At 34.2% G+C, this 21,843-nt stretch overlaps 1 protein-coding gene and 1 pseudogene across 1 annotated transcript; both read right to left on the reverse strand.

The window, feature by feature from the left end:
- Positions 1 to 1,431: 1,431 nt before the first annotated feature.
- On the reverse strand, positions 1,432 to 2,684 carry LOC149003219 (phosphoenolpyruvate carboxylase kinase 1-like). Its single transcript, XM_089137997.1, has 2 exons — positions 1,869 to 2,684; positions 1,432 to 1,763 (listed from the first exon to the last, which is right to left on the reverse strand). Exons 1-2 carry the CDS (start codon positions 2,647 to 2,649, stop codon positions 1,714 to 1,716), a joined length of 831 nt encoding a protein of 276 aa, XP_088994123.1. The 5' UTR covers positions 2,650 to 2,684; the 3' UTR covers positions 1,432 to 1,713.
- A 5,725-nt stretch (positions 2,685 to 8,409) lies between these two features.
- Positions 8,410 to 18,522, reverse strand: LOC149003220 (phosphoenolpyruvate carboxylase kinase 1 pseudogene; annotated as a pseudogene).
- Positions 18,523 to 21,843: the final 3,321 nt, after the last annotated feature.

Genomic DNA, 21,843 nt, shown 5'->3' on the forward strand with positions numbered 1-21,843 from the left:
TGTTCACAATAAAGTCTTAATCTATTGACGTAGTTGATTGATTTTATATTACATAAGGAAAAGATTTGCATTAATATATCATTGTGTAAGCTAGTCGTACATCTAAGAATACATGAGTTTTTGACCATTTTTATGTCATGTATCAAACCATTGATGCTATGTAATAAATATTTCTTTTCCTTCCTTCAAATCTTCTTTTAAGTCTAACTCCATTAAGAAAGTTGATGGATTTTTTATATGTAAAATAATAAAGAACTTAGGTGATGGTAACACATTTAAATACTTAGTTAATACACACTCAATTGGTTTACTTTTAATATTTTAAGATAAAAAATTCCATTCTATTGAAGAATTAATTTACCTAATATTACCTAATGGCCTTGGTCAGCTATGTTCATACCTCCTCAATTGACATTATCATTTGTCAATTCATATTAATTTTCACATTGGTACGTACACGCAAAAATCATGGTTGGACTCATGTATTGTTACACAATCATATGCGTCAAATTTCTAAATAATTTTTTAATATATGTTAAGATATAATTCAATTTTCAACGTGGAGTTTTAGTTTTAGAGGTTTTTTTAAGTTTCGAATTATTATTATTATTATTATTATTATTTTAAAGACAGGTTCCTTTGAGGAGAGTTAGACAAAGGAGAACTCCAAAATTGAGTGGAGAATCAAATAAAGTATATTATGGGAGTAAGAAAAGAAAATGAAACCAAAGAAACGCCATAGTGGGAATGTATTAGTCAAATCAAATTTGAGAAGGTACATTAATTGTCCTTTCTTTTTTAGCTTTTTGCTCTTTTTTTCGTTTTTTTGATACTTTCTGTGATACCTTTTCTCTTTTTATTTGTTTTGAAAAAAAATGTTTTGTTGTTTGTTTATGGTAGGAATGTAGGATAAAACATTATTTTCAAAACAACTTATAGAAGTATATATTTTTATGTGATCCTAAAAGTATCATGAAAGTTTCTGGTTTGTCTGTTTGATCTTGTTGTTGCAGAATTTGGTCTCTCTTAATCGATCGCTCGAACCTCAAAAAACATGCTCGACCAATGTGGTCGAGTATCGTCTCTAATGAACAAATTAGTATCTTCTTAGTCAATCTTCAAGTTCTTAGAATAACTCAAGAGTGCATACTTGATAATGCAAATACCCCTCTAAAATTTAAAAATAGGTGGCTTTTGACTTTTAATTTCAAGTCGTGTATTGAACCTTTGGCCTACATACAATAATTAATATTTCTTTTCTTTCCTTCAAAATTTATTTTGTAAGTCTAACTAAATCCATTGACAAATTTGATAGAATTTAAACGCAATAAAAAACTTACGTGATTGATAGTAACTCTACTTTGAGAAGAAGGAAGCAATGATAAGACACAATGGAAAGATAACAGTAAAATCAAATATGAAATATTTCTTTATTGCTTTTTTAGCCTGTAAACAGAAGAAGAAGAAGATCTGTTTAAGTATAGTATACATTATACAACAGCCTTTTGTAATGGTGGTGCTTCAGGGGAGTTTGATTCCTCCCTCATTCCACTGGAGGAGTAGCTTTCTCTCCTCCCACCTGGCTAGTATTCTAATGAAACTAACAAGGGTTTCAGAATGTTCTCAACAAAATATCCTTTAACCCATTCTTGTTTGTGAAGAAAATTTGAATTGATCCTTCATTCTCCATATATCTTGCCTTGTTTTACAGTCTCAGTTGGTCATCAACATCGATTCTCCTCTACTTGTGATCCATGGATGCCCTAAAAATTTGAAACAGAGGGAGAGAAATCAGTAAAAGGCAACAACCAACAATAGAAAAGCAGAAAGATTCAAGAACGCGAAAAATGAAGTCTATATGTACTTACCAAGTACTTGCTCGGCTGAGAATCTCTTGGAAACGTCCTTCGAAAGCATCTTCCGCAGAAGATCCTTTGCTGCTGGCGACACAGAGTGGAAGATCTGAGTTGGAAATCGTAAATTCCCTCGAAGCACTGCGGCGAATATCTCAGCAGTCGAATCACCGTAAAAAGGAGGGATTCCGGCCAACATTGTGTACAGAATAACGCCGGCACTCCAAGTATCTACTTTCTCACTGTAATCCCTCCCGGAAAGCACCTCAGGCGCAACGTAATAAGGCGTTCCGACGATTCCACTCATCGGCAAACCGTCGCGAAAGATCTCAGCAGATCCAAAATCAGCTAGCTTCAACCGATTCCGGTCATCGAAGAGTACATTATCCGGCTTAATGTCACGATGAGCGACGCCTCTTCGGTGACAGTGAGCGATCGCCTCCATTAAAGGCAACATCAAAGCAGCAGCTTCGACTTCAGTGAAAATCCGATTGGAGATACGATCGAAGAGGTCCGAAGAATCGCAGAGCTCCATTACGATATCAAAATAAGCTTCGTCCTCGTAAACATCGACGATTTCAACAATGTTAGGGTTTCCTCCGCGGAGGATCTGCATGATCTTGGCTTCTTTGTCGATGCATTGTCGATCAATGGCGTCGGTGAGGAGACGCTTGTCGATGGATTTCAAGGCGAAGAACTCACCGGAGGAAGGAAATAAACACTGGAAAACGGTACCAAATCTTCCCTGACCGATCTCCTGGCAGATTTGGTAATCTCTCTTCAATCCCTCGCTCATCTCTGAAACTTGCTTTTGATTTCGATACTTGGATCTTCTTTGTTTGCCAGTTAGTTTTTTTTCGCTTGTAGTTTGGGTTGGTATTTATAGAAAATTGGTGTTCGATCCGAAAACGGAAAGATTCTAACAAAATCCGATTGTTTCGGGGGAATATTCTTTCCGTGTCCTTTTCAAACACGAAAATGTGACTTTGCTCCGGAGAAAACGGCACAGAATCGTATCGGGTTTAAGTAGAAGAAAGCCCGCCAGTTTTGTTTCTAGAAGGTTTTAGTTTGACCTTTTGTCGTTTCAGGCTTTCAGCTACTGATGATTCATTCTCTTCGACCAGGCTCAGCAATTCCGTGGTGGTCAACAAAATTAATTTATATATGTACATTAGATTTGACAAAATAAAATATTAGCTAAAAAAAAAACACTCTAATTAATTGTCCCACTGTTTTGCTTTCATTAGAGCATACGTGTAAATGGCATGAGATGAGCGTATAATAAACGCAATCAAGTAAGAAGTCCTATAAGAACCTTCTACAAACAAATAAAACAAATAATTTTTTTTCGAGTCCATTTTAAAGTCTTAATCTATTGACTTAGTTGATGGATTTGTATTAGATAAGGGGATAGTTTTCGACATAATTGTGCAACTAGTATATCTGAGAAGTTTTGAAAATCTAAAGGAGGTAGGTGGTTTTTGACTAAATTTTAAGTCATATATCAAACCTTTGTGTTATGTAATAATTATTTGTTTTCCTTCTTCAAGCTCCTCTTCTAAGTCTAAACCCATTCACAAAGTTAATGGAAATTTTATAAACAAAATAAAGAACTCAGGTTGTGGAAATAAATCTGCCTTAATATATGTAATTTTACATGTACTCAAATGGTTTACTTATGATATTTCGTCTTAGAACTAATTTATCTAACATTATATATTAATTTTAGTTAGAGATACCAGATCACCTCATGTGGCATTATTTGTTTATTTATTTATTTTGGTAAGACTAGCATAAATCAATCCATGTTGATTTTTAAAATGTTATAAAGTAAAGTTGTAATTGCGTTCATGAATCTCTCTATCATGTAAAATTATATACGTAAAGCTTCTAGAATAAAATATTTTAGGGTAATTTTCATCGGACCCCAGGGGCAGCAAGTCCAAAAAACCCGAAACTTGCACCACCCACAAGAAAACAATTTAAGAACAAATTATCACTAATGACAAAACCCAATTAAACAAAAACATAGGAAATAAAAATGAAAAAAAAAAGTTAATATTCATGTGATTCTAGAAATCCAGTTCTAACGAGCAAACACCACAAGCAACGCAATAACATCAAACACGAAGTTTCTCATCAACCAAACGAACCCACAAAGCCGCCACGCTACTGGAAAACCGGTAAGTGGAAACAAGACAAGGATTTGAAAAAGAAACAAAGTGCGAGAACAAAATAAATAAAAAGGAAAAACCCAGTTTGAAAAAAAAAACGAATGCGAAGGGATGGAGCGATATGAGAAACCAGCTAAAGCGAAGATGTTGTGAAGCAACAGGGGATTGGAGAAGCGGGGCAGTGCCAAACCCATGGAACCAAAGCGGGACCATGGCTATGGAAACGAACGAAACACACTCATCTTCGCCCCAGAAGAGTATCATGACCAAACACCGGCATGGCAAAGACGAAGAAGAAACGCCGACGAGGAAAGAGTGATTCCTGGCCGAAGATAAGACCCGGGAAGACAAACGAAACCGACGAAAGAAAGAGTGATTCAATGGCCGAAGGGTAGAAAACCAGGGCGAGCGACGCGAGGCAAGGGCAGATGTTTCGATCTTAAACAACCTTTGATTCGAATGGCATGATGTTTCGATTTAAACAACTCTTTGATTTGAATTGGCATGATGTTTCGATCTTAAACAACTCTTTGATTTGAAGCTAACAATCGTATTCCGTTCAAAATTTTGAATTTGAATTTGAATTTTTTTTCATTTGTTTTTTCCATGTTTTGTTTAAATTAAAAAAAAAGAATAAGGGCAAAGTCATGAAGTGATAATTTGTCCTTAATGACTTTCATAGCGGGGAAGCGATGCAAAGTTTCGTTTTTTGACTAAAAGCTGACCAAACCTCAGGGGGTCCAGATGAAAATTACCCAATATTTTAATATATCATATACCATAATTAATTTTTGAATAAATATCATTTATTTATTTTATATTATTTTTTTAGTTAACATTTATTTTTACAGTTAAATATTTTTTTAAATTCCAAACTACCTTTAATTAAAAAGCATTTTTAGTATAAACCCCTAGTAAGAAAAATAATGTGCTAAATCTGGACCGTTGATATCGGTATGATGACTCATGTCTTTACCCCTAATACTATGGTACTGAATCGAACCGAAATCCCAAAAGCTATTTTAAATATGCTTTGGATTCCAAGAATCTAAGTGGAAATGGAATATCCATTTTAGTTTAGTTTAGTTCTTTGACACGTGTTGTATATCCAACGGCTGATTGGTCCGCAAATTTCGTGATTCTTGTTGTGGGTCGTTAGAGTTCATAATTTCTTGTGTTTCGTGTTTTTGTCGTTTTCGAATGGAGAAAAAGACGGTTGTCGTACACCTGGTCAACCAAGAAAACCGTACAGATTTTTTCTTCAATACGGAACCCGTAGCATAGAACGTGAGGACAGACATTTTTTGTGGTGCACGGATCATACATGTGTCATGGAAAGACTTTGCTTTATCATCCCAAACAACTTGGACCGTTCATTCATATTCAACGGTTGAGATTTAGATATCGACCAAAATTTTGGATCGATGGTCTGAATTTCACTTGACGGTCATGCGCATTTAATTGCAGGACTAAAACAATTTCCGTCAAGGGATAGGGAGTTGGAAGGTGAATTATAGGATTTGATTGTGTTCATTTTTTAGATTCATTATCAATGACCATATGTCAAGTTAGATTTGAAAAAGATAATTTTTTGTATTTTAATTAATTTTAATTTTTAGATCTGAACCGTATAAATATGTGTCGCTCATTCATAAGAAAATGGATTACTCATTTATCTGTTTCAAGGCCAAGATGAAATTCTGAAGAACTAGTGGTACACTCGAAATGGGTTTTATTTTTTTCTTTTATTCTTTTAATTTTGTATCAGCCCTTTATCTTCTAATATTTGATGATCATGTTTCTTTTGAAAAATAATTAAATTTGTATTGATAGAAGATTTTTTTTTTATTTTCTTTTTTATAAGTTAGTGTACATTTATCTACATATCCAATAAGGTATGTGTGCATAAGAGTGTGGATCATCTCTCTTGACGGAGAGCTCCTCCAATGGTTTTACAATTACAAACTATGTGGGATTTACGTGTAAAAAATAATAAAATGTTAAAAAAAAAAAAAAAAAACCCATAACCCTAATCCTGTATATAAGCGCCTTGTAATTTGTGGTCAATAGCTGTCGCGGAGCACTCTGTGCACCTTATTCGGGGAGATGATCTAAAGTTTGTACATACAATGGTATACATTATCAATTGCGATAGTAATATATTAGGTGATTGTCAAGCCAGCAAAGAAGACTGAAAATATCTTGTTTCAAAGTTCAACTAATCTGAGAAGTTCATACTTCAAAGGGACCCCAACCTGGAAGGTCTTGCAGAACATTGAAATTAACCACAATGCCCAGCTGTTAGGGGCTTTTTATTTTTTTCCTTCTTCAATTCAAGACTGTTTGAAGATGAATAGAGAAAGTATTTCACCTGCAATTGCCAACCCATGAACACCCCATCCTCTGATTCTTAATTTCAAGTGCCTCTTTCATATAATCCGTTCGTCTATATAAGGTGATATGTAGCAAATTTTCATCTTTGCATATCATAAGAACAGGTAAAAAGAAAATAATTTTCTAAGAAGAAATAAAAGATAAATCTATTTGATATTGACTTGACAACAACCCTCAATTTGGGGGACAAATGAGGTGCCGCTTCAGGACTCGAGGAGAGCTTTGAGTGAGTTAGAAGCTTCTTTATCTATAATGGGATATCAAGATCCTTAGTCCATTAAATGCTGAAATGAATACTGAATAATTATTATATCGAATTCTTCACTCTTGCCACCTTTACCGAGAAGTCACAAGAGGGTAGCTGTGTGTCATTGACTTGGCATTCATTACACAGCTTCTCTGAGGAAAAGTTCCCTAAGAAGTGCTTTGTCCGAAAAACACCTATTGAACCACTTTTGCCCAAGCTTGAACCCTGGCTCTGGTTCAATTGGCTTATTTCGATTAAGAGATTGTGGATGGAAATGTTGATAACAATAAGGAGTGTTGACCCTAATTCTTATCAAATTCAAATAAAAATTTGTACTTTACTCATATTTTTCTACTACAAATTAAGAAAAGTTCACATGGAACCCACTAGAAGTCCTAATTATGATTATTTTATAAGTATTAAGAGGTAATTCAATCTTCAATTTGTGGTGGAGGAGTATGAAGGAAGTATATACTTTTATTCTGATCAATTGAAGACCCAGACTCAAAAACAAGACAGCAAGGACACCAAAAGAACTTTTTATTTATTTATTTGTGTGTATTTATAATAATCCTCACATATAAGTTAGTACTCGTGACAAATAAACTCCTAATTAATTGTCAAACTATTCTGCCTTCATTAGAGTGTATATGAAAACGGCATTAAATGAACAAATGCAAAAATATAATCAAGCAAGAATGTACTCTTAAGAACCTTCTCCAAACAAGTAAACGAAATTAATTAAACTATTTTTCAATTCCTTCCTCTTCACTATAAAGTCTTAACTTTCTCCAAACAAGTATCAAAAAATTGATGTTATGTGATAAATATTTCTTTTCCTTCCTTCAAATCTTCTTTTAAGTCTAAAACAATTAATAACGTTGACGCATTTTTTTATAAGTAAAATAAATAACTTAGGTGATGGTAACACATCTAAATACATTTAATAAATATTCAATTGGTTTACTTTTAATATTTTAGGATAAAAAAATTCAATTCTATTGAAGAATTAATTTACTTATATTATCTAATGGCCTTTGTCAACTATGTTCATACCACCTCAATTGACATTATCATTTGTCAATTCATGTTAATTTTTGTATTGGTACACGCAAAAATGATGATTGGACTGATGTATTGTTACACAATCATATACATAAAGCTTCTAAGTAGAAAAAGTTTACTATATATTAAGATATAATTCATTTTTTCAACATGGAGTTTTAGATTTAGAGGTTTTTTTTTAAATGTTTTGAATTATTATTATTATTATTTTAAAGATAGGTTTCTTGAAGCTGAATTAGACAAAGGAGAACTCCAAAATTGAGTGAAGAATCAAATAAAGGATATTATCGGAGTAAGAAAAGAAAATGAAACCAAAGAAAGGACATAGTGGGAATGAAATTGTCAAATAAAATTAGAGATATAGTACATTAATTGTCCTTTTTTTTATAGTTTTTTTGCTGTTTTCATAGTCATTTTGGATACTTTCATTTTTTTTTTTTTGGTGGGAAGAAGTAGCTGATAATATTAATAAAAGAAAAGACTATAAATGAGATTAGCTGATAATATTAATAAAAGAAAAGACTATAAATGAGATTACAGACGGTAATAAGTTCGGGCGTCACTATAAACAAGCTCAGCCAATCTGAGTGGAAGAAGGTTACAATCAAAGACCACCTCCTCCGGCACGGAAAGAAATCCAACAAAAAAATCAACACAAGTATTGACTTCCCGCAAATTATGCTCGAATAAACACCTTTGAATTGCGACGCCTACCACCTTCCATGGAACTGAGGACTTCTTCAATACCATCGCCACTGCTGTAGGAGAATCTGAACAGATAATCATTCAGAAATTGTATAGCTGGATAACTTGTAATAGCCCCTTTCTAATAGCCTGCAGTTCCATCAAAAGAATATTGCCCTCCGTGAAGGAACCGAAAATTACAATCCTTTTTGTTCAAGTCTCTCGTTTTATCTTGTTTGTTTGATATATTCGACTATGAGAATCCAGAGACAAACAAAAAAGGTTGGTGTGACAACTGTTTAAGGTGGATCTTGCTAGGCTATTGACAATTTGACATGGTGATATTATGGAAATTGGCATGGGATGGCCACTACATGAATTCTTTTTATTTAAGTGGGTTATAAGTACCCATAATATTTTGAGAAGTTTTTTTTTTTTTTTTTTGTAAACAAAAAGAGGGGATGTAGTACCGGCGACCTAGCGCCCCCCCGCTACGCAATATTCGGACTTTTTATCGAGTGCGACCTATGCAAGCATTAGCCCTGTGGACAATACTAAGCCTCCGGTGGGGCTCCGTTGACGGAGCCAGTGCTTGCGCACCATCCAATGCTAGCTAGATGCATTCAGCACCATGGTGTCAGTGATACTAACTTAGCAAAATCCAAATCCCAAAAAAGTATATTTTCATACTTTTACGAAATAGACAGAAGTCGAGCCCTTTGAATCGAAAATGTAATGGAAATATTCATTTAAATATTAATTGTTAGGTGGCTGTAGTTTGGTTTAACTGGAGATTCGTGTTTTCTTAGTTTTTGGCTTTTTTTTTCAACAAAGCAGCCAATGGCTTCTGTTTGCTTGATAAGAAAAAATAGTTGATACGTGACATACGGCAACGAAGAAAACCGTACAACATCTTCTTTGCTCCGTATACGGAATCCGTACCATATCATGTGAGGACAGACGATCAGTGCATGGGCGGTCTTATTTTTGAGTTATTATATTATATTTAAATATAATTTCCATATAAAATGTGATAAGAAAAAATCAAGAGAACTCATAGTGCTCTTTCGATGGAAAGGTGATGTAGACACTGTATGTGTAAATGACTCAAATGATTATTCTCTACATTTTGGCCTAATTACAGGTTTGAACGGTCTGACTAGTAGTTCTATGAAATTGGTTCGACCATATGTTCTATGGGCGGACCGACCACAAACCCAAGATTACCCGATCAAAGTGAATTTCTACTATACTTCAACTACCTAGAGAAAAGAATCAGGTAAACAACTCTTCTTAGAGTTATATTTCAAATCAATCTCTAATATCTTACACTACATAAATATCACAAGCTGGCATAAGAAAATAAGTATTCATATTCTGTGTGATCAATTACTTGAATTCTTTATTGAGTAGTTGTGATCATATTTCATTGGTACTGACTTACTCGTCAGAGACGTACCTCGACCTCCAAGGTCGAGCACGTGTTTTGTAGGAACTTGACAAGGAAGGACGAGCATGATTTCGTATCAACAGTACCATTGATGATGTAAGAGACGGTATTTTTGGGAATTGATATCGGATACGTGAATGTCCAAGGTTATCTCTCGATAGATCCTGGTGGGGTATACCACCTTTGTTTATTATGGATTCCTTTTGGATGTATATGTCTTTTGACTTAAACTCTTTCATTTAATATAATTGTTGTAAAAATAAATAAATGGAGAATTCAAACTGAAAAAAATGTAAAGACATAAAAGAGATTCATTTTTGTGTATATCAATAACAATCCTCACATAGAAGTTAGCACTTATGACAAATGAGCTTCTTAACTGTTTTTGATTATGCTGCCCACTTAAATTAAGTTTAAACTCTTGTTTGTCCATTTAAATAGTTAATATTTCATTTTGCACAATCTGGTGAAATGAGACTATTACAATAAACTAAATCTGAGTTTCTATTAAATTTGAATTTGAAATTACCACTTTACCATGGGGTGAAGGAAAATATATTATAAAATTTTATTTAATTTTTTCAAATTTCCAAAACAACTCTTGGTTCACTCGATTCGAAGCTTGTTTTTTTTCTCAATCTATGCACTTTTTTCATCTTAATTCTTAAACGAAATACAATTTCAAATACCAGAAATTGAAGAATACAAGGAAAGAAGGAAGGACCCTATTGGATAGATGCTCCAGATCCCACCTCCCTCCCCCTCTCACCACTAGATCGGACAGTCTCTTATAAACAACATCACGATTACTTTCCTCAAATCAAATTGAATCTTGTGAATAGGGGTGTCAACGGTGCGGTTTGGAGCAGTTTTGGGCTGAAAAAACCCCAGCCCAAACCAGCCCATTTAAAAGATAACGGTTTCGGTGCAATTTCGGTTTGGTGCGGTTTGGGTTCGGGTTGACTAACGGTTTGACCTAATGGTTTGGATTCGGTTTGGACTAAATTAAAAATCAATATTGAAATTTATATTTATTTTTTCCTCAACTCCAAATCCTAGTTTCTTACACACAAAACTACAAAAGATAGATAATGAAGACTCCAAGTAGATCCAACGATAAGTGATGGCATTAGCATGAAACGGTGAAAATGAAATTTGAAACTCTGATGCTTGATTTCACAAAAGTGAAAATGTGAAAGAATCTGAAACTGAAACAACGTTCACGATTAAGATTAAGATTTAAGAGTTAAGAGTTATCAATTAAGACTTTTAAATTTTAAAATAATAAAACTAAATGAAATTTGAAAATTAAAAAGTTAACGATTAAGATTAAGACTTAAGAATTATCAATTAAGACTTTTAAATTTTAAAATAATAAAACTATATGAAATTTGAAAATTAAAAAGTTAACGATTAAGATTAAGACTTAAGAGTTATCAATTAAGACTTTTAAATTTTAAAATAATAAAACTAAATGAAATTTGAAAATTAAAAAGTTAAAGCTTAAAACTTAAACCGTTAAACGTGTTAACACTCAACTCTCAACCACTCAAACTCGAGTCTCAACGTCTCAAACACCATTCATGAATCATTAATTACATTTAAACAATACCAAAAAAAATTATTTACATTTAATATGTTACTTTTATTTATGTAAAAGACTAACGGGCTAACGGGCTGGGCCGGGCCAGCCCTAAACCGTTCGGGCTGAGGACCCTCAACCCAATTACGGCCCATTAAGGATCGGTTCGGGCCGGTTCGGGCTACAACAGGCCGGTTCGGTCCGGTTTTAACGGTTTGGGTTGAAAATTGACACCCCTACTTGTGAATAGGGAAGTGCAGGAATGAGAGCCTGAGCCAAATCGCTGTTTTGAAATTGAATCAAGTGAACAACAAGTTGTTTTGTAAATTTAAAAAAATTAAATGAAAAATTTTAAAATATTTTCCTTCATTTATAGGCAAAATGGTAATTTCAAATTCAAAGTTAATAGAAAATTAAAAACAGATTTTTTTGTAATATTCCAAGTTCATTAGATTTGACAAAAATAAAATACTAGTCACAAAAGTCTAATTAATTGTCTCATTGTTTTGCTTTCATTAGTACATACGTGTAAATGGTAAGGGATGAGCATATATATAAACGTAATCAAGCAAGAAGTTCTATAAGAACCTTCTGTGAACAAAAACAAAAGATTTTTATTTTATTTTTTGAATTTTCATTTTTCGTTTCTTTCGAGTCTACTTTAAAGTCTTAATCTATTGACGTAGTTGATGGATTTGTATTAGATAAAGAGATGGTTTTCGTCTTAATTGTGTAATCCATACATCTGGAAAGTTTTTAAAATCCAAAAGAGGTAGGTGGTTGATGACCAATTTTTAAGTCATGTATCAAACCTTTGTGTTACATAATAATTAAAATGTTATTTTAGTATAAACCCCAAATATCATTCAATTGCCTTATTATAGTGCGAGGTATTAGGTGATTTAAAACAAATCTCAGATTTTGCTTTTGTTTAGCATTATTTTTTGGAGAAAGGGAGCTTTGATTTAAATGAAGTGAAAAAAACATTTCATTCTGAAGAATTTCTTACCGTTAGCATCATCCAGAACAAAAGCAAAAAGAGTTAATGGAAAAACATATACAAATGGATTTCCTTGGAGGTATTAAGGAAACCTGTCAGGAAGTCCGTACAAGTGTTAATCTTCCAAACATGATGAACAAAATTACATATAAAAAAACTACCCTAAACTCCCTAATCTCCATGATCATCATACGCATTTCACGAGTAGTCTCCATGCCACGCTTGATCGCATATAATTTCAATTGAGTAATGCTTTTCTCATTACTACCACTTGCCAAAGCAAAAATAACCTTATCATGACGGTTTAACATTATTAATGTGCTGAATCATTAAGCATGCTTTAAGATTGTTGGATTGAGATTCTGATCTTGACAAATATCATTCTCAATTGTGTTGGTGACCGTACCTTCTTATCCAAACTCTAAAACAAGACAACAACAGTGCCAGAGGAATATATATTTTTTTAATGTATTTATAATAATCCTCACATATAAGCTAACACTCGTGACAAATAAATTACTAATTAATTGTCAAATTGTTTTGCCTTCATTAGAGTGTATGTGGAAATGGCATGGAATGAACAAATGCAAACATAATCAAGCAAAGATGTCTTCTTAAGAACTTTCTCCAAACAAACAAACAAAATTAGTTCATATATTTTTCAATTCTTTTGTGTTCACTATCAAGTCTTAATCTATTGACGAAGTTGATTGATTTTATATTACGTAAGGGAAAGATTTGCATACGTATACCATTGTGTAAGCTAGTCGTACATCTAAGAAAACATGAGTTTTTGACTATTTTTATGTCATGTATCAAACCATTGATGCTATGTAATAAATATTTCTTTTCCTTCCTTCAAATCTTCTTTTAAGTTTAACTCCATTAACAAAGTTGATGGATTTTTTATAAGTAAAATAAAGAACTTAGGTGATGGTAACACATTTGAATATATTTAATACATACTCAATTGGTTTACTTTTAATATTCTCAGATAAAAAATTCCATTCTATTGAGGAATTAATTTACCTAATATTATCTAATGGCCTTCGTCAGCTATGTTCATACCACCTCAATTGATATTATCATTTGTCAATTCATATTAATTTTTACATTGGTATGTACACGCAAAAATCATGGTTAGACTCATTTATTGTTACACGATCATATGCGTAAAAGCTTCTAAATAATTTTTTGTAGGGATAATTACTATTGCCCCCTATACTTTTCAAAATTACTAATCAACCTTTAATTTTGTCTACAATTACTATTGCCTCCCACCGTTAAGTTCCGTTAGTTTCTTGATGATGAGGCATCTTTATATTTTCTCAAAAATCCCAAAATACCCTTATACTTATCTCTTTGCTAATTTACCCTTTTGTCAAGTTACAGTAGTACCCTTAATTAACTGTTATAATATGTTTTCTTCAAAAAAAAAAAAAAAAACCCCACCAAATAAAGAAAGAATGATTGAATAAAACTCAAATAGAAATCAAAGAAGAAGGAAAATCGAATTCAACTCAAATTGAAAACTGAATATCACTTAAAATATTTTCAAAATAAATGAAGTTTAGTGTAGGTGGGAAACCAAATTGGATTTGGATTTTGCTCATTTCTTTAATTCAAAATAAATGAAGTTTAGTGAAGGTGGGAAACCAAATCGGATTTGGATTTTGCCAATTTCTTTAATTCAAAATAAATGATGTTTAGTGAAAGTGGGAAACCAAATCGGATTTGGATTTTGCCCATTTCATTAATTCAAAATAAATGAAGTTTAGGGTAAAATTGACATTTAATCTAGCTTTTATAAATGGGGTAGCATCGTCTTTTGATTTTTTTTTAATTTTAATGAAGGGCAAATTAGACATTACATATTCAAATTTAACGGCTATTTAACACCGTTATAAGGAAGGGGGACAACAGTAATTTCGTAAAGAACGGGGTTATAATAGTAATAAAATCAAACCACAAGGGGCAACAGTAATTTTTTTTTTTTTAATATATGTTAAGATATAATTCAATTTTCAACGTGGAGTTTTAGTTTTAGAGGTTCTTTTAAGTTTCGAATTATTATTATTATTATTATTATTATTATTATTATTATTATTATTATTATTTTAAAGGTAGGTTCCTTGGAGCCGAGTTAGACAAAGGAGAACTCCAAAATTGAGTGCAGAATTAAATAAAGGGTAATTTTCATCTGGGACCCCCGAGGTTTGGTTCAAGTCACTTTTAGTTTAGTTTAAGTTTTCTTTTGCATATGGCTCCCCTGTGATTTTAAAAAATGATTAAATAAGGATAGGCTTAACAGAAACTGTTAGTTTAATAATTTTTGTGAAAAAAATACCCTTACTTTTTTTTTTTCAATTTATTTATTTTAGTTTTTTTCTGTTATTCAATCTACCAAAACAAAAAACAATAATAAAAATAAAAAAAAACTTTACAAAATAACTCTCACTCAAAAACGAGAGTGAATTTGCAGGTTCAACCTTCGAAGCCCCACTGCAATGGTTGTTCTTTTCCCTTCCTCGGTTTCTTGCTGAATTGCTTGCACCAACGAACGATCGAAAGGCCGAAAATCAAAAACTTAGTCCTCCTCTTCGATCTCCAGTAATTTTTTGTTTTCCAAATCACCAAACATGATACAATACCCATCACATTTGGGAACTATAGAAACCTAAAATTCAAATCCAATACCCTAAGGTCGACAAGCCAGGTAAAAACCCTCTTCTTATATATCCATCAAAGCATACATGAGGTTGTCAGGGTTAATTGGTCTCAAATTTACTGGAACCGATACATTTTCTAGTTGAAGAAAGAACGAGGGAGGAAAAGAAGACAAATTTAGGGCAGCAAAGACATACCTTTACTATGATTAAAAGGGAGAGGTGAATCCAAGAAAGAGAAAACGAAAGACAGAGATGGGTACCTGAATGTAGATTCCTCTCTATGATTTTGAGTGAAATCAAGAAATCACCGGAGTCGTTGCTGGAGTTGCAAAAGCGGGGTCAAGAGAGAACTCTTTCTCAACTTTCAAGTCCAAAACCGAAACAGGTTCTTTCCCTTCGTTTCACGATTTTAGCAAGCACATTTCTTGAGTTTTGTTAGATTTTTGCAGGACAGTCTCAATAATAATCTAAACCTCAACCATTGCAGAGGGTGGGGCTTCGAAGCTTCAACCTGCATATTCGTTTTTGATTGAGAGTTATTTGGTAAAGTTTCTTTTTTTTTTAATTATTTTTTTGTTTTGATAGATTGAATAAAAGAAAGAAATTAAAACAAATAAATCGAAAAAGAAAATAAGGGTATTTTCGTCACAAAAATGATTAAACTAGCCGTTTCTGTTAAACTTGTCCTTATTTAATCATTTCTTAAAACCATAGGGGATCCATCTGCAAAAAAAAACTTAAACTGGACTAAAAGTGACTTGGACCAAATCTCAGGAGGTCCAGATGAAAATTACGCTAAAATAAAGGATATTATCAAAATAAGAAAAGAAAAAGAAACCAAAGAGAGGACATAGTGGGAATGTAAATATGTAATAGTCAAATCAAATTTGAGAAGGTACATTAATTGCCCTTTCCTTTTTAGCTTTTTGCTGTTTTTATCGTCTTTTTGATACTTTCTGTGATACCTTTTCTCTTTTTCTTTGTTTTGTTTTTTCTTTAGGATAAAACAATATTTTCAAAACAACTTATAGAAGTATATATTTTTATGTGATCCTAAAAGTATCATGAAAGATGTAACGTGATTATTAGAACTTTTTGTTCAAGTCTCTGATTTTGTCTGTTTGATTTTGTTGTTGTGGGATTCGGTCCCTCCTAGATCGATCGCTCGAACCTGTGAAAATATGTTTGACCGGGGGGTTCGTCTTCGACGAACAAATTAGTATCCTCTTACTCAATCTCCAAGTTTAAAGAATACTTAAAGAGTGCATATCTGATTTATAGATCTTAGGAGAGGTTATTTTAATAGTGTAGTAATGGAGTTCTAATAAAACTCTATAATTGTTGTTAATTTTCTGGAGAGAGAAATCTTATCTGCTAAAAGAGTATACTTGGATTGTAGTTGTGGAGTCTAACCTGGACTCTAAGAACAATTCAAAATACCTGACTTGATTGGAATCCTTATCCCTATTCATGGTTTACTCTTTTGAGTTTTTGTCAGCCCTTTATCTTTTAGAGTTTTTTATATAAACTCCTTTCATTTTCATGAAAAACAAACCGCATCTCTTCTAAAATCAAAATCTTGCAAATACCCCCTCTAATCTCAAGTCATCTCAAGTCGTGTATCGAACCTTTGGCTTGCATACAATAATTAATATTTCTTTTCTTTCCTACAAATTTTTTTTGGTAAGTCCAACTAAATCCATTGACAAGTTTTGATAGAATTTAAACGCAATAAAAAACTTACGTGATGGTAACTCTAATGTATATAAATTTATGAGCACTCAATTGGTTTGCTTTGATATTTTCAAGGTGGAAATGCAAAAAATATTCGACAAATGTGTCTGCTTATAACATATTTTAAAAGGTCAATTTTTTTTTGGATAAATTATTAAAATGAATTTATGAAAGCAATGACGATTATCAACATGTATCGTATCACCTGTATTACGATATAAATGTATATCAATATTACATCATATGATACTTTAAACCATGCCTTCAACCAGGGTTGGACAAATCAGGACTCTAAAAATTGTTCTGCATTTGGTTTAAGGTTTGGATGGAAAATAAAAAATGGATTTTATCGGAATAAAAAAAAAGAAGAAGAAGGAATCAATGAAAGGACACAATGTAAAGATTAACAGTAAAATCAAATATGGAATAGTTCATTTAGCTTGGAAACAGAAGAAGAAGAAGATCTGTTAAGTATAGTATACATTATACAACAGCCTTTTGTAATGGTGGTGCTTCAGGGGAGTTTGATTCCTCCCTCCTTCCACTGGAGTAGCTTTCTCTCCTCCCACCTGGCTTGTATTCTAATGAAACTAACAAGGGTTTCAGAATGTTCTCAACAAAATATCCTTTAACCCATTCTTGTTTGTGAAGAAAATTTGAATTGATCCTTCATTCTCCATGTATCTTGCCTTGTTTTACAGTCTCGAGTTGGTCATCAACATCGATTCTCCTCTACTTGTGATCCATGGATGCCCTAAAAAATTTGAAACAGAGAGAGAGAAATCAGTAAAAGGCAACAACCAACAATGGAAAAGCCGAAAGATTCAAGAACGCGAAAAATGAAGTCTATATGTACTTACCAAGTACTTGCTCGGCTGAGAATCTCTTGAAAACATCCTTCGAAAGCATCTTCCGCAGAAGATCCTTCGCTGCCGGCGACACAGAATTGAAGATCCGAGTCGGAAAGCGGAGATTCCCTCGAAGCACCGCGGCGAATATCTCAGCAATCGAATCACCGTAAAAAGGAGGGATTCCGGCCAACATTGTGTACAGAATAACGCCGGCACTCCAAATATCTACTTTCTCACTGTAATCCCTCCCGGAAAGCACCTCAGGCGCAACGTAATAAGGCGTTCCGACGATTCCACTCATCGGCAAACCGTCGCGAAAGATCTCAGCAGATCCAAAATCAGCTAGCTTCAACCGATTCCGGTCATCGAAGAGTATATTATCCGGCTTAATGTCACGATGAGCGATGCCTCTTCGATGACAGTGAGCGATCGCCTCCATTAAAGGCAACATCAAAGCAGCAGCTTCGACTTCAGTGAAAATCCGCTTGGAGATACGATCGAAGAGGTCCGAAGAGTCGCAGAGCTCCATTACAATATCAAAATAAGCTTCGTCTTCGTAAACATCGACGATTTCAACAATGTTAGGGTTTCCGCGGAGGATCTGCATGATCTTGGCTTCTTTGTCGATGCATTGTCGATCAATGGCGTCGGCGAGGAGACGCTTGTCGATGGATTTCAAGGCGAAGAACTCACCAGAAGAAGGAAGTAAACACCGGAAAACGGTACCAAATCTTCCCTGACCTATCTCCTGGCAGATTTGGTAATCTCTCTTCAATCCCTCGCTCATCTCTGAAACTCGCTTTGATTTCGATACTTCGATCTTCTTAGTTTGCCAGTTAGCTTTTTTTCTCTTGTAGTTTGGGTTGGTATTTATAGAAAATTGGTGTTCGTTTCGAAGCGGAAAGATTCTAACAAAATCCGATCGTTTCGGGAGAGTATTCTTTCCGTGTACTTCTCAAACACGAAATGTGATTTTGCTCCGGAGAAAACGGCACAGAATCGTATCGGGTTTAAGTAAAAGAAAGTGGATTTTTATTTGAGCTGCTGCCGACGGTCTCGATTGTGCCACATCAATAAAATTTGATCCAAGGGTTGGGATTCAGATGAGGAGTGTTTACTTGTAAATATTGATTTTTTATGTTTATATTTTAAGTACTTAATTTTATCAATTTACAACTTCAAATCCCTCAGTTACTTGACCGACCGACCGAAAATTGTCTTTCTCATTTTGCCTTTTTACACCGACGCATGATTGGAGTTAGTCTTTATTAGCGTAAGTTGCAAGGTTTCTAGAAATTTCTTAATCATCAAGTGAAAGAGACATCAATCCTTCTCAAATAATTCACGCCTTTGATCAAGGAGGTATTTCTACGTTAGATTTACTCTCCGGTTCCGGCGTAAAAGAAGACGTCCAAGTTCACCCTAACAGCATGAGGAAGAGTTGAGACTGCAAGAGAACAGGTCGAGACTCAAGAGGCCGCAGTACAACAAACACAACTTTGCAAGGGAAGGGTTTTCTTATTTGCAAATTCAATTGGGAGCAGGATTCCGAGAAGCCAGAGCCGCTCCGGTGAAATAACATAAAATTTTGTTTCCGTGGACCAAATGAAGCAGATTTGAAGTTTCGGTGTTCTTCTTCCTGGAATTTTATAAGATAATTTTGTCTGTTGTGTTTTGTTTTAAGATGGGTAAAGAAAGAGGAGAGACACAGACAAAGAATAGTGGAGACAAGCTTCAAGTTAGTGGTCTTTGCCAATTTCGTTCATGCAACACTAAATCCGCTTCCACCCATTAAAATTTTGGTGCATTGACGCCATTAACCTAGCAAATCTCTTCTCTTGGGGCTTACGCATGCCTTATCGTTGTCAAATCCGATATGTGCACAGTGCACCGGAAACCAAGTCCACGCTTCCTTATCTCCTCCGTTCCGGCGACTTCAACCTCCTCTTCACTTCTCCTTACTCTCCTTCCTTCTCCAATTCCGACACCGTCGCCGGAGATGCCGCTATCCCCACCGTCGCCTCTTTCGCCTCCACTCACTCCCTGGCGTCTTAGCCATCGCCATCGAGGTTGAAGATGCCGTTGCCGCCTTCAACACTAGAGGCCACCCTCGTCGCAATACCTTCGTCTTCTTCAATAGAACTCTTGTTCTTCTTCAATAGAACTCTAGCTTCTCGGAATCCTGCTCCCAAATGGCGTCGGTGTGAAAAGGCAAAATGAGAAAGAGAGTTTTGGGTGTCAGGGTAAGTGAGGGAAGGGTAACTAAGGGATTTGAAATTGTAAATTGATAAAATTAAGTACTAAAATGTAAACATAAGAAATCAATATTTACAGGTAAACCCTCCTCATCTGAATCCCAACCGTTGAATCAAATTTTGTTGATGTGGCACAATCGAGACCTTCGGCAGCAGCTGCCGCAAATAAAAATCCAAAAGAAAGCCCGCCAGTTTTGTTTCTAGAAGGTTTTAGTTTTACCTTTTGTCGTTTCAGGCTTTCAGCTACTGATGATTCTCTTCGACCAGGCTCAGCAATTCTGTGGTGGTCAGCAAAATTAATTTATATGTACATTAGATTTAGAGAGCCTGTATGGTTGAGGTCCATAATCTGGTGCCAATGCACTAGGTATAACAGTAATCGTACAGAGAATCATGTTTGAAATCATCTTGGACCTTAAGTCCATGAGTCAACTTTATACCTTTTATTTAATAATTGATATATAAAAATATATAGCAGACATATAAAGATGTGCTACCATATATGATAGTGTTGTGTATCTTAATTATGTCTTATGTGTTGGGTAGTTGTTAATTGTGAATGGGTGGATAATTCGTTTACTTATCATATATATAACATTAAGGTAGTCATCAATTGATTGTAATTGCATATGGGTCATAGTCAATTACTTATAGATGTTGATTTTGATATCTGATGCGTCTCAAATCTGCTCAGCCGTTAATTAGATCATTGATTAATAACTTACAAAACAATTGTCAGATGTGGCTTGACCGCGGGAGTTGAGAGGCCACCTCCGAAGGCTAAGTTAGTTAAAGAACTGATCACAAATGCTCTGGTTAATTGAAGAACAAATGTATGAATACGAATAATGGAATACGATTCAGTTACCTTCCTTGTACGTAGGTTGTGGTTTATATAGTTTTTACCATCTAATCTCGTCCGTTGGACTCGTTTGAGGCGTATCTAGGTAGCCGTCAGATCTTTACGGTTAGACCTCTTTCGTGGAGTAGTGGGTAACTTCCCTTAATCACACGATCCTTTGCTTAAGGCGTGATAGTTATCCCATATTGCACGATCGTCTACTTCTATGAGTGTTAGTAACCGTTCTTTCACAGATTGGATACTCTGAGTTTCTAGGGTGCGTGATTATATTTTGGAAGTGCAAGGTTTCTTCCTTAGCACACTATCCTTAAACCCGATTCGTTTGAACCTGAAACGGTCGAGTTGTTCCTGATTAGGGTCAAGGGTTGAACCGAGGGTAAACCCAATTTCATCATAATTTTCCCGTATCAATATCTAAAGTCAATTTTCTATGTACAAAATACTAAATCTGTATCTATTTGAATAAGATTGACATTAATTGTATTTGTTATAAATCAAAACAAGATTTTGTGACTGAGTTGCCTTTTTTCTCTTTTAGGTGTTGGTTTACAATCGCATAAGATATAAGCTCCAAGGTGCCCCATTTTTTTCGCTTGATTAAGGGCATGAGCTGCAGTTAGAAAAAATTTAGGATTGTAAGATAGATCGATGATGTAAGAGACAGTGGTTCTGAGAACTAGCACCAAATATTCAAACATGCGTAACTGCTGAATTATAGTAGCAAAGGTAGATGATTGATGATACCAATAGTTAGATGATCTTCTTGTGGAAAATTGATTTAGATATAAGTTTGGTATGTGATCAACTTTTCTACCAAGAAAATAATATCCAATTAGGTATGTGTACATAAACTTGTATACATTCTATCAATTGGGGTGGCTTTTTAGGGTGATTAGATTATTATCCAATTAGTTTTGTAGGGTAGCAACATTAGTTATTATCAAAAGTCTTGCATCAATATTAATTGCACAAGATAAACAAGAGGGTAAGAGCATCAAGAAATTCATTTACGTATGCTTAAAT

This window comes from Hakea prostrata, chromosome 10 (assembly GCF_041222555.1).
Source record: "Hakea prostrata isolate BN-2017 chromosome 10, UWA_Hpros_2, whole genome shotgun sequence".
NCBI classification, from domain to species: Eukaryota; Viridiplantae; Streptophyta; class Magnoliopsida; order Proteales; family Proteaceae; genus Hakea; species Hakea prostrata.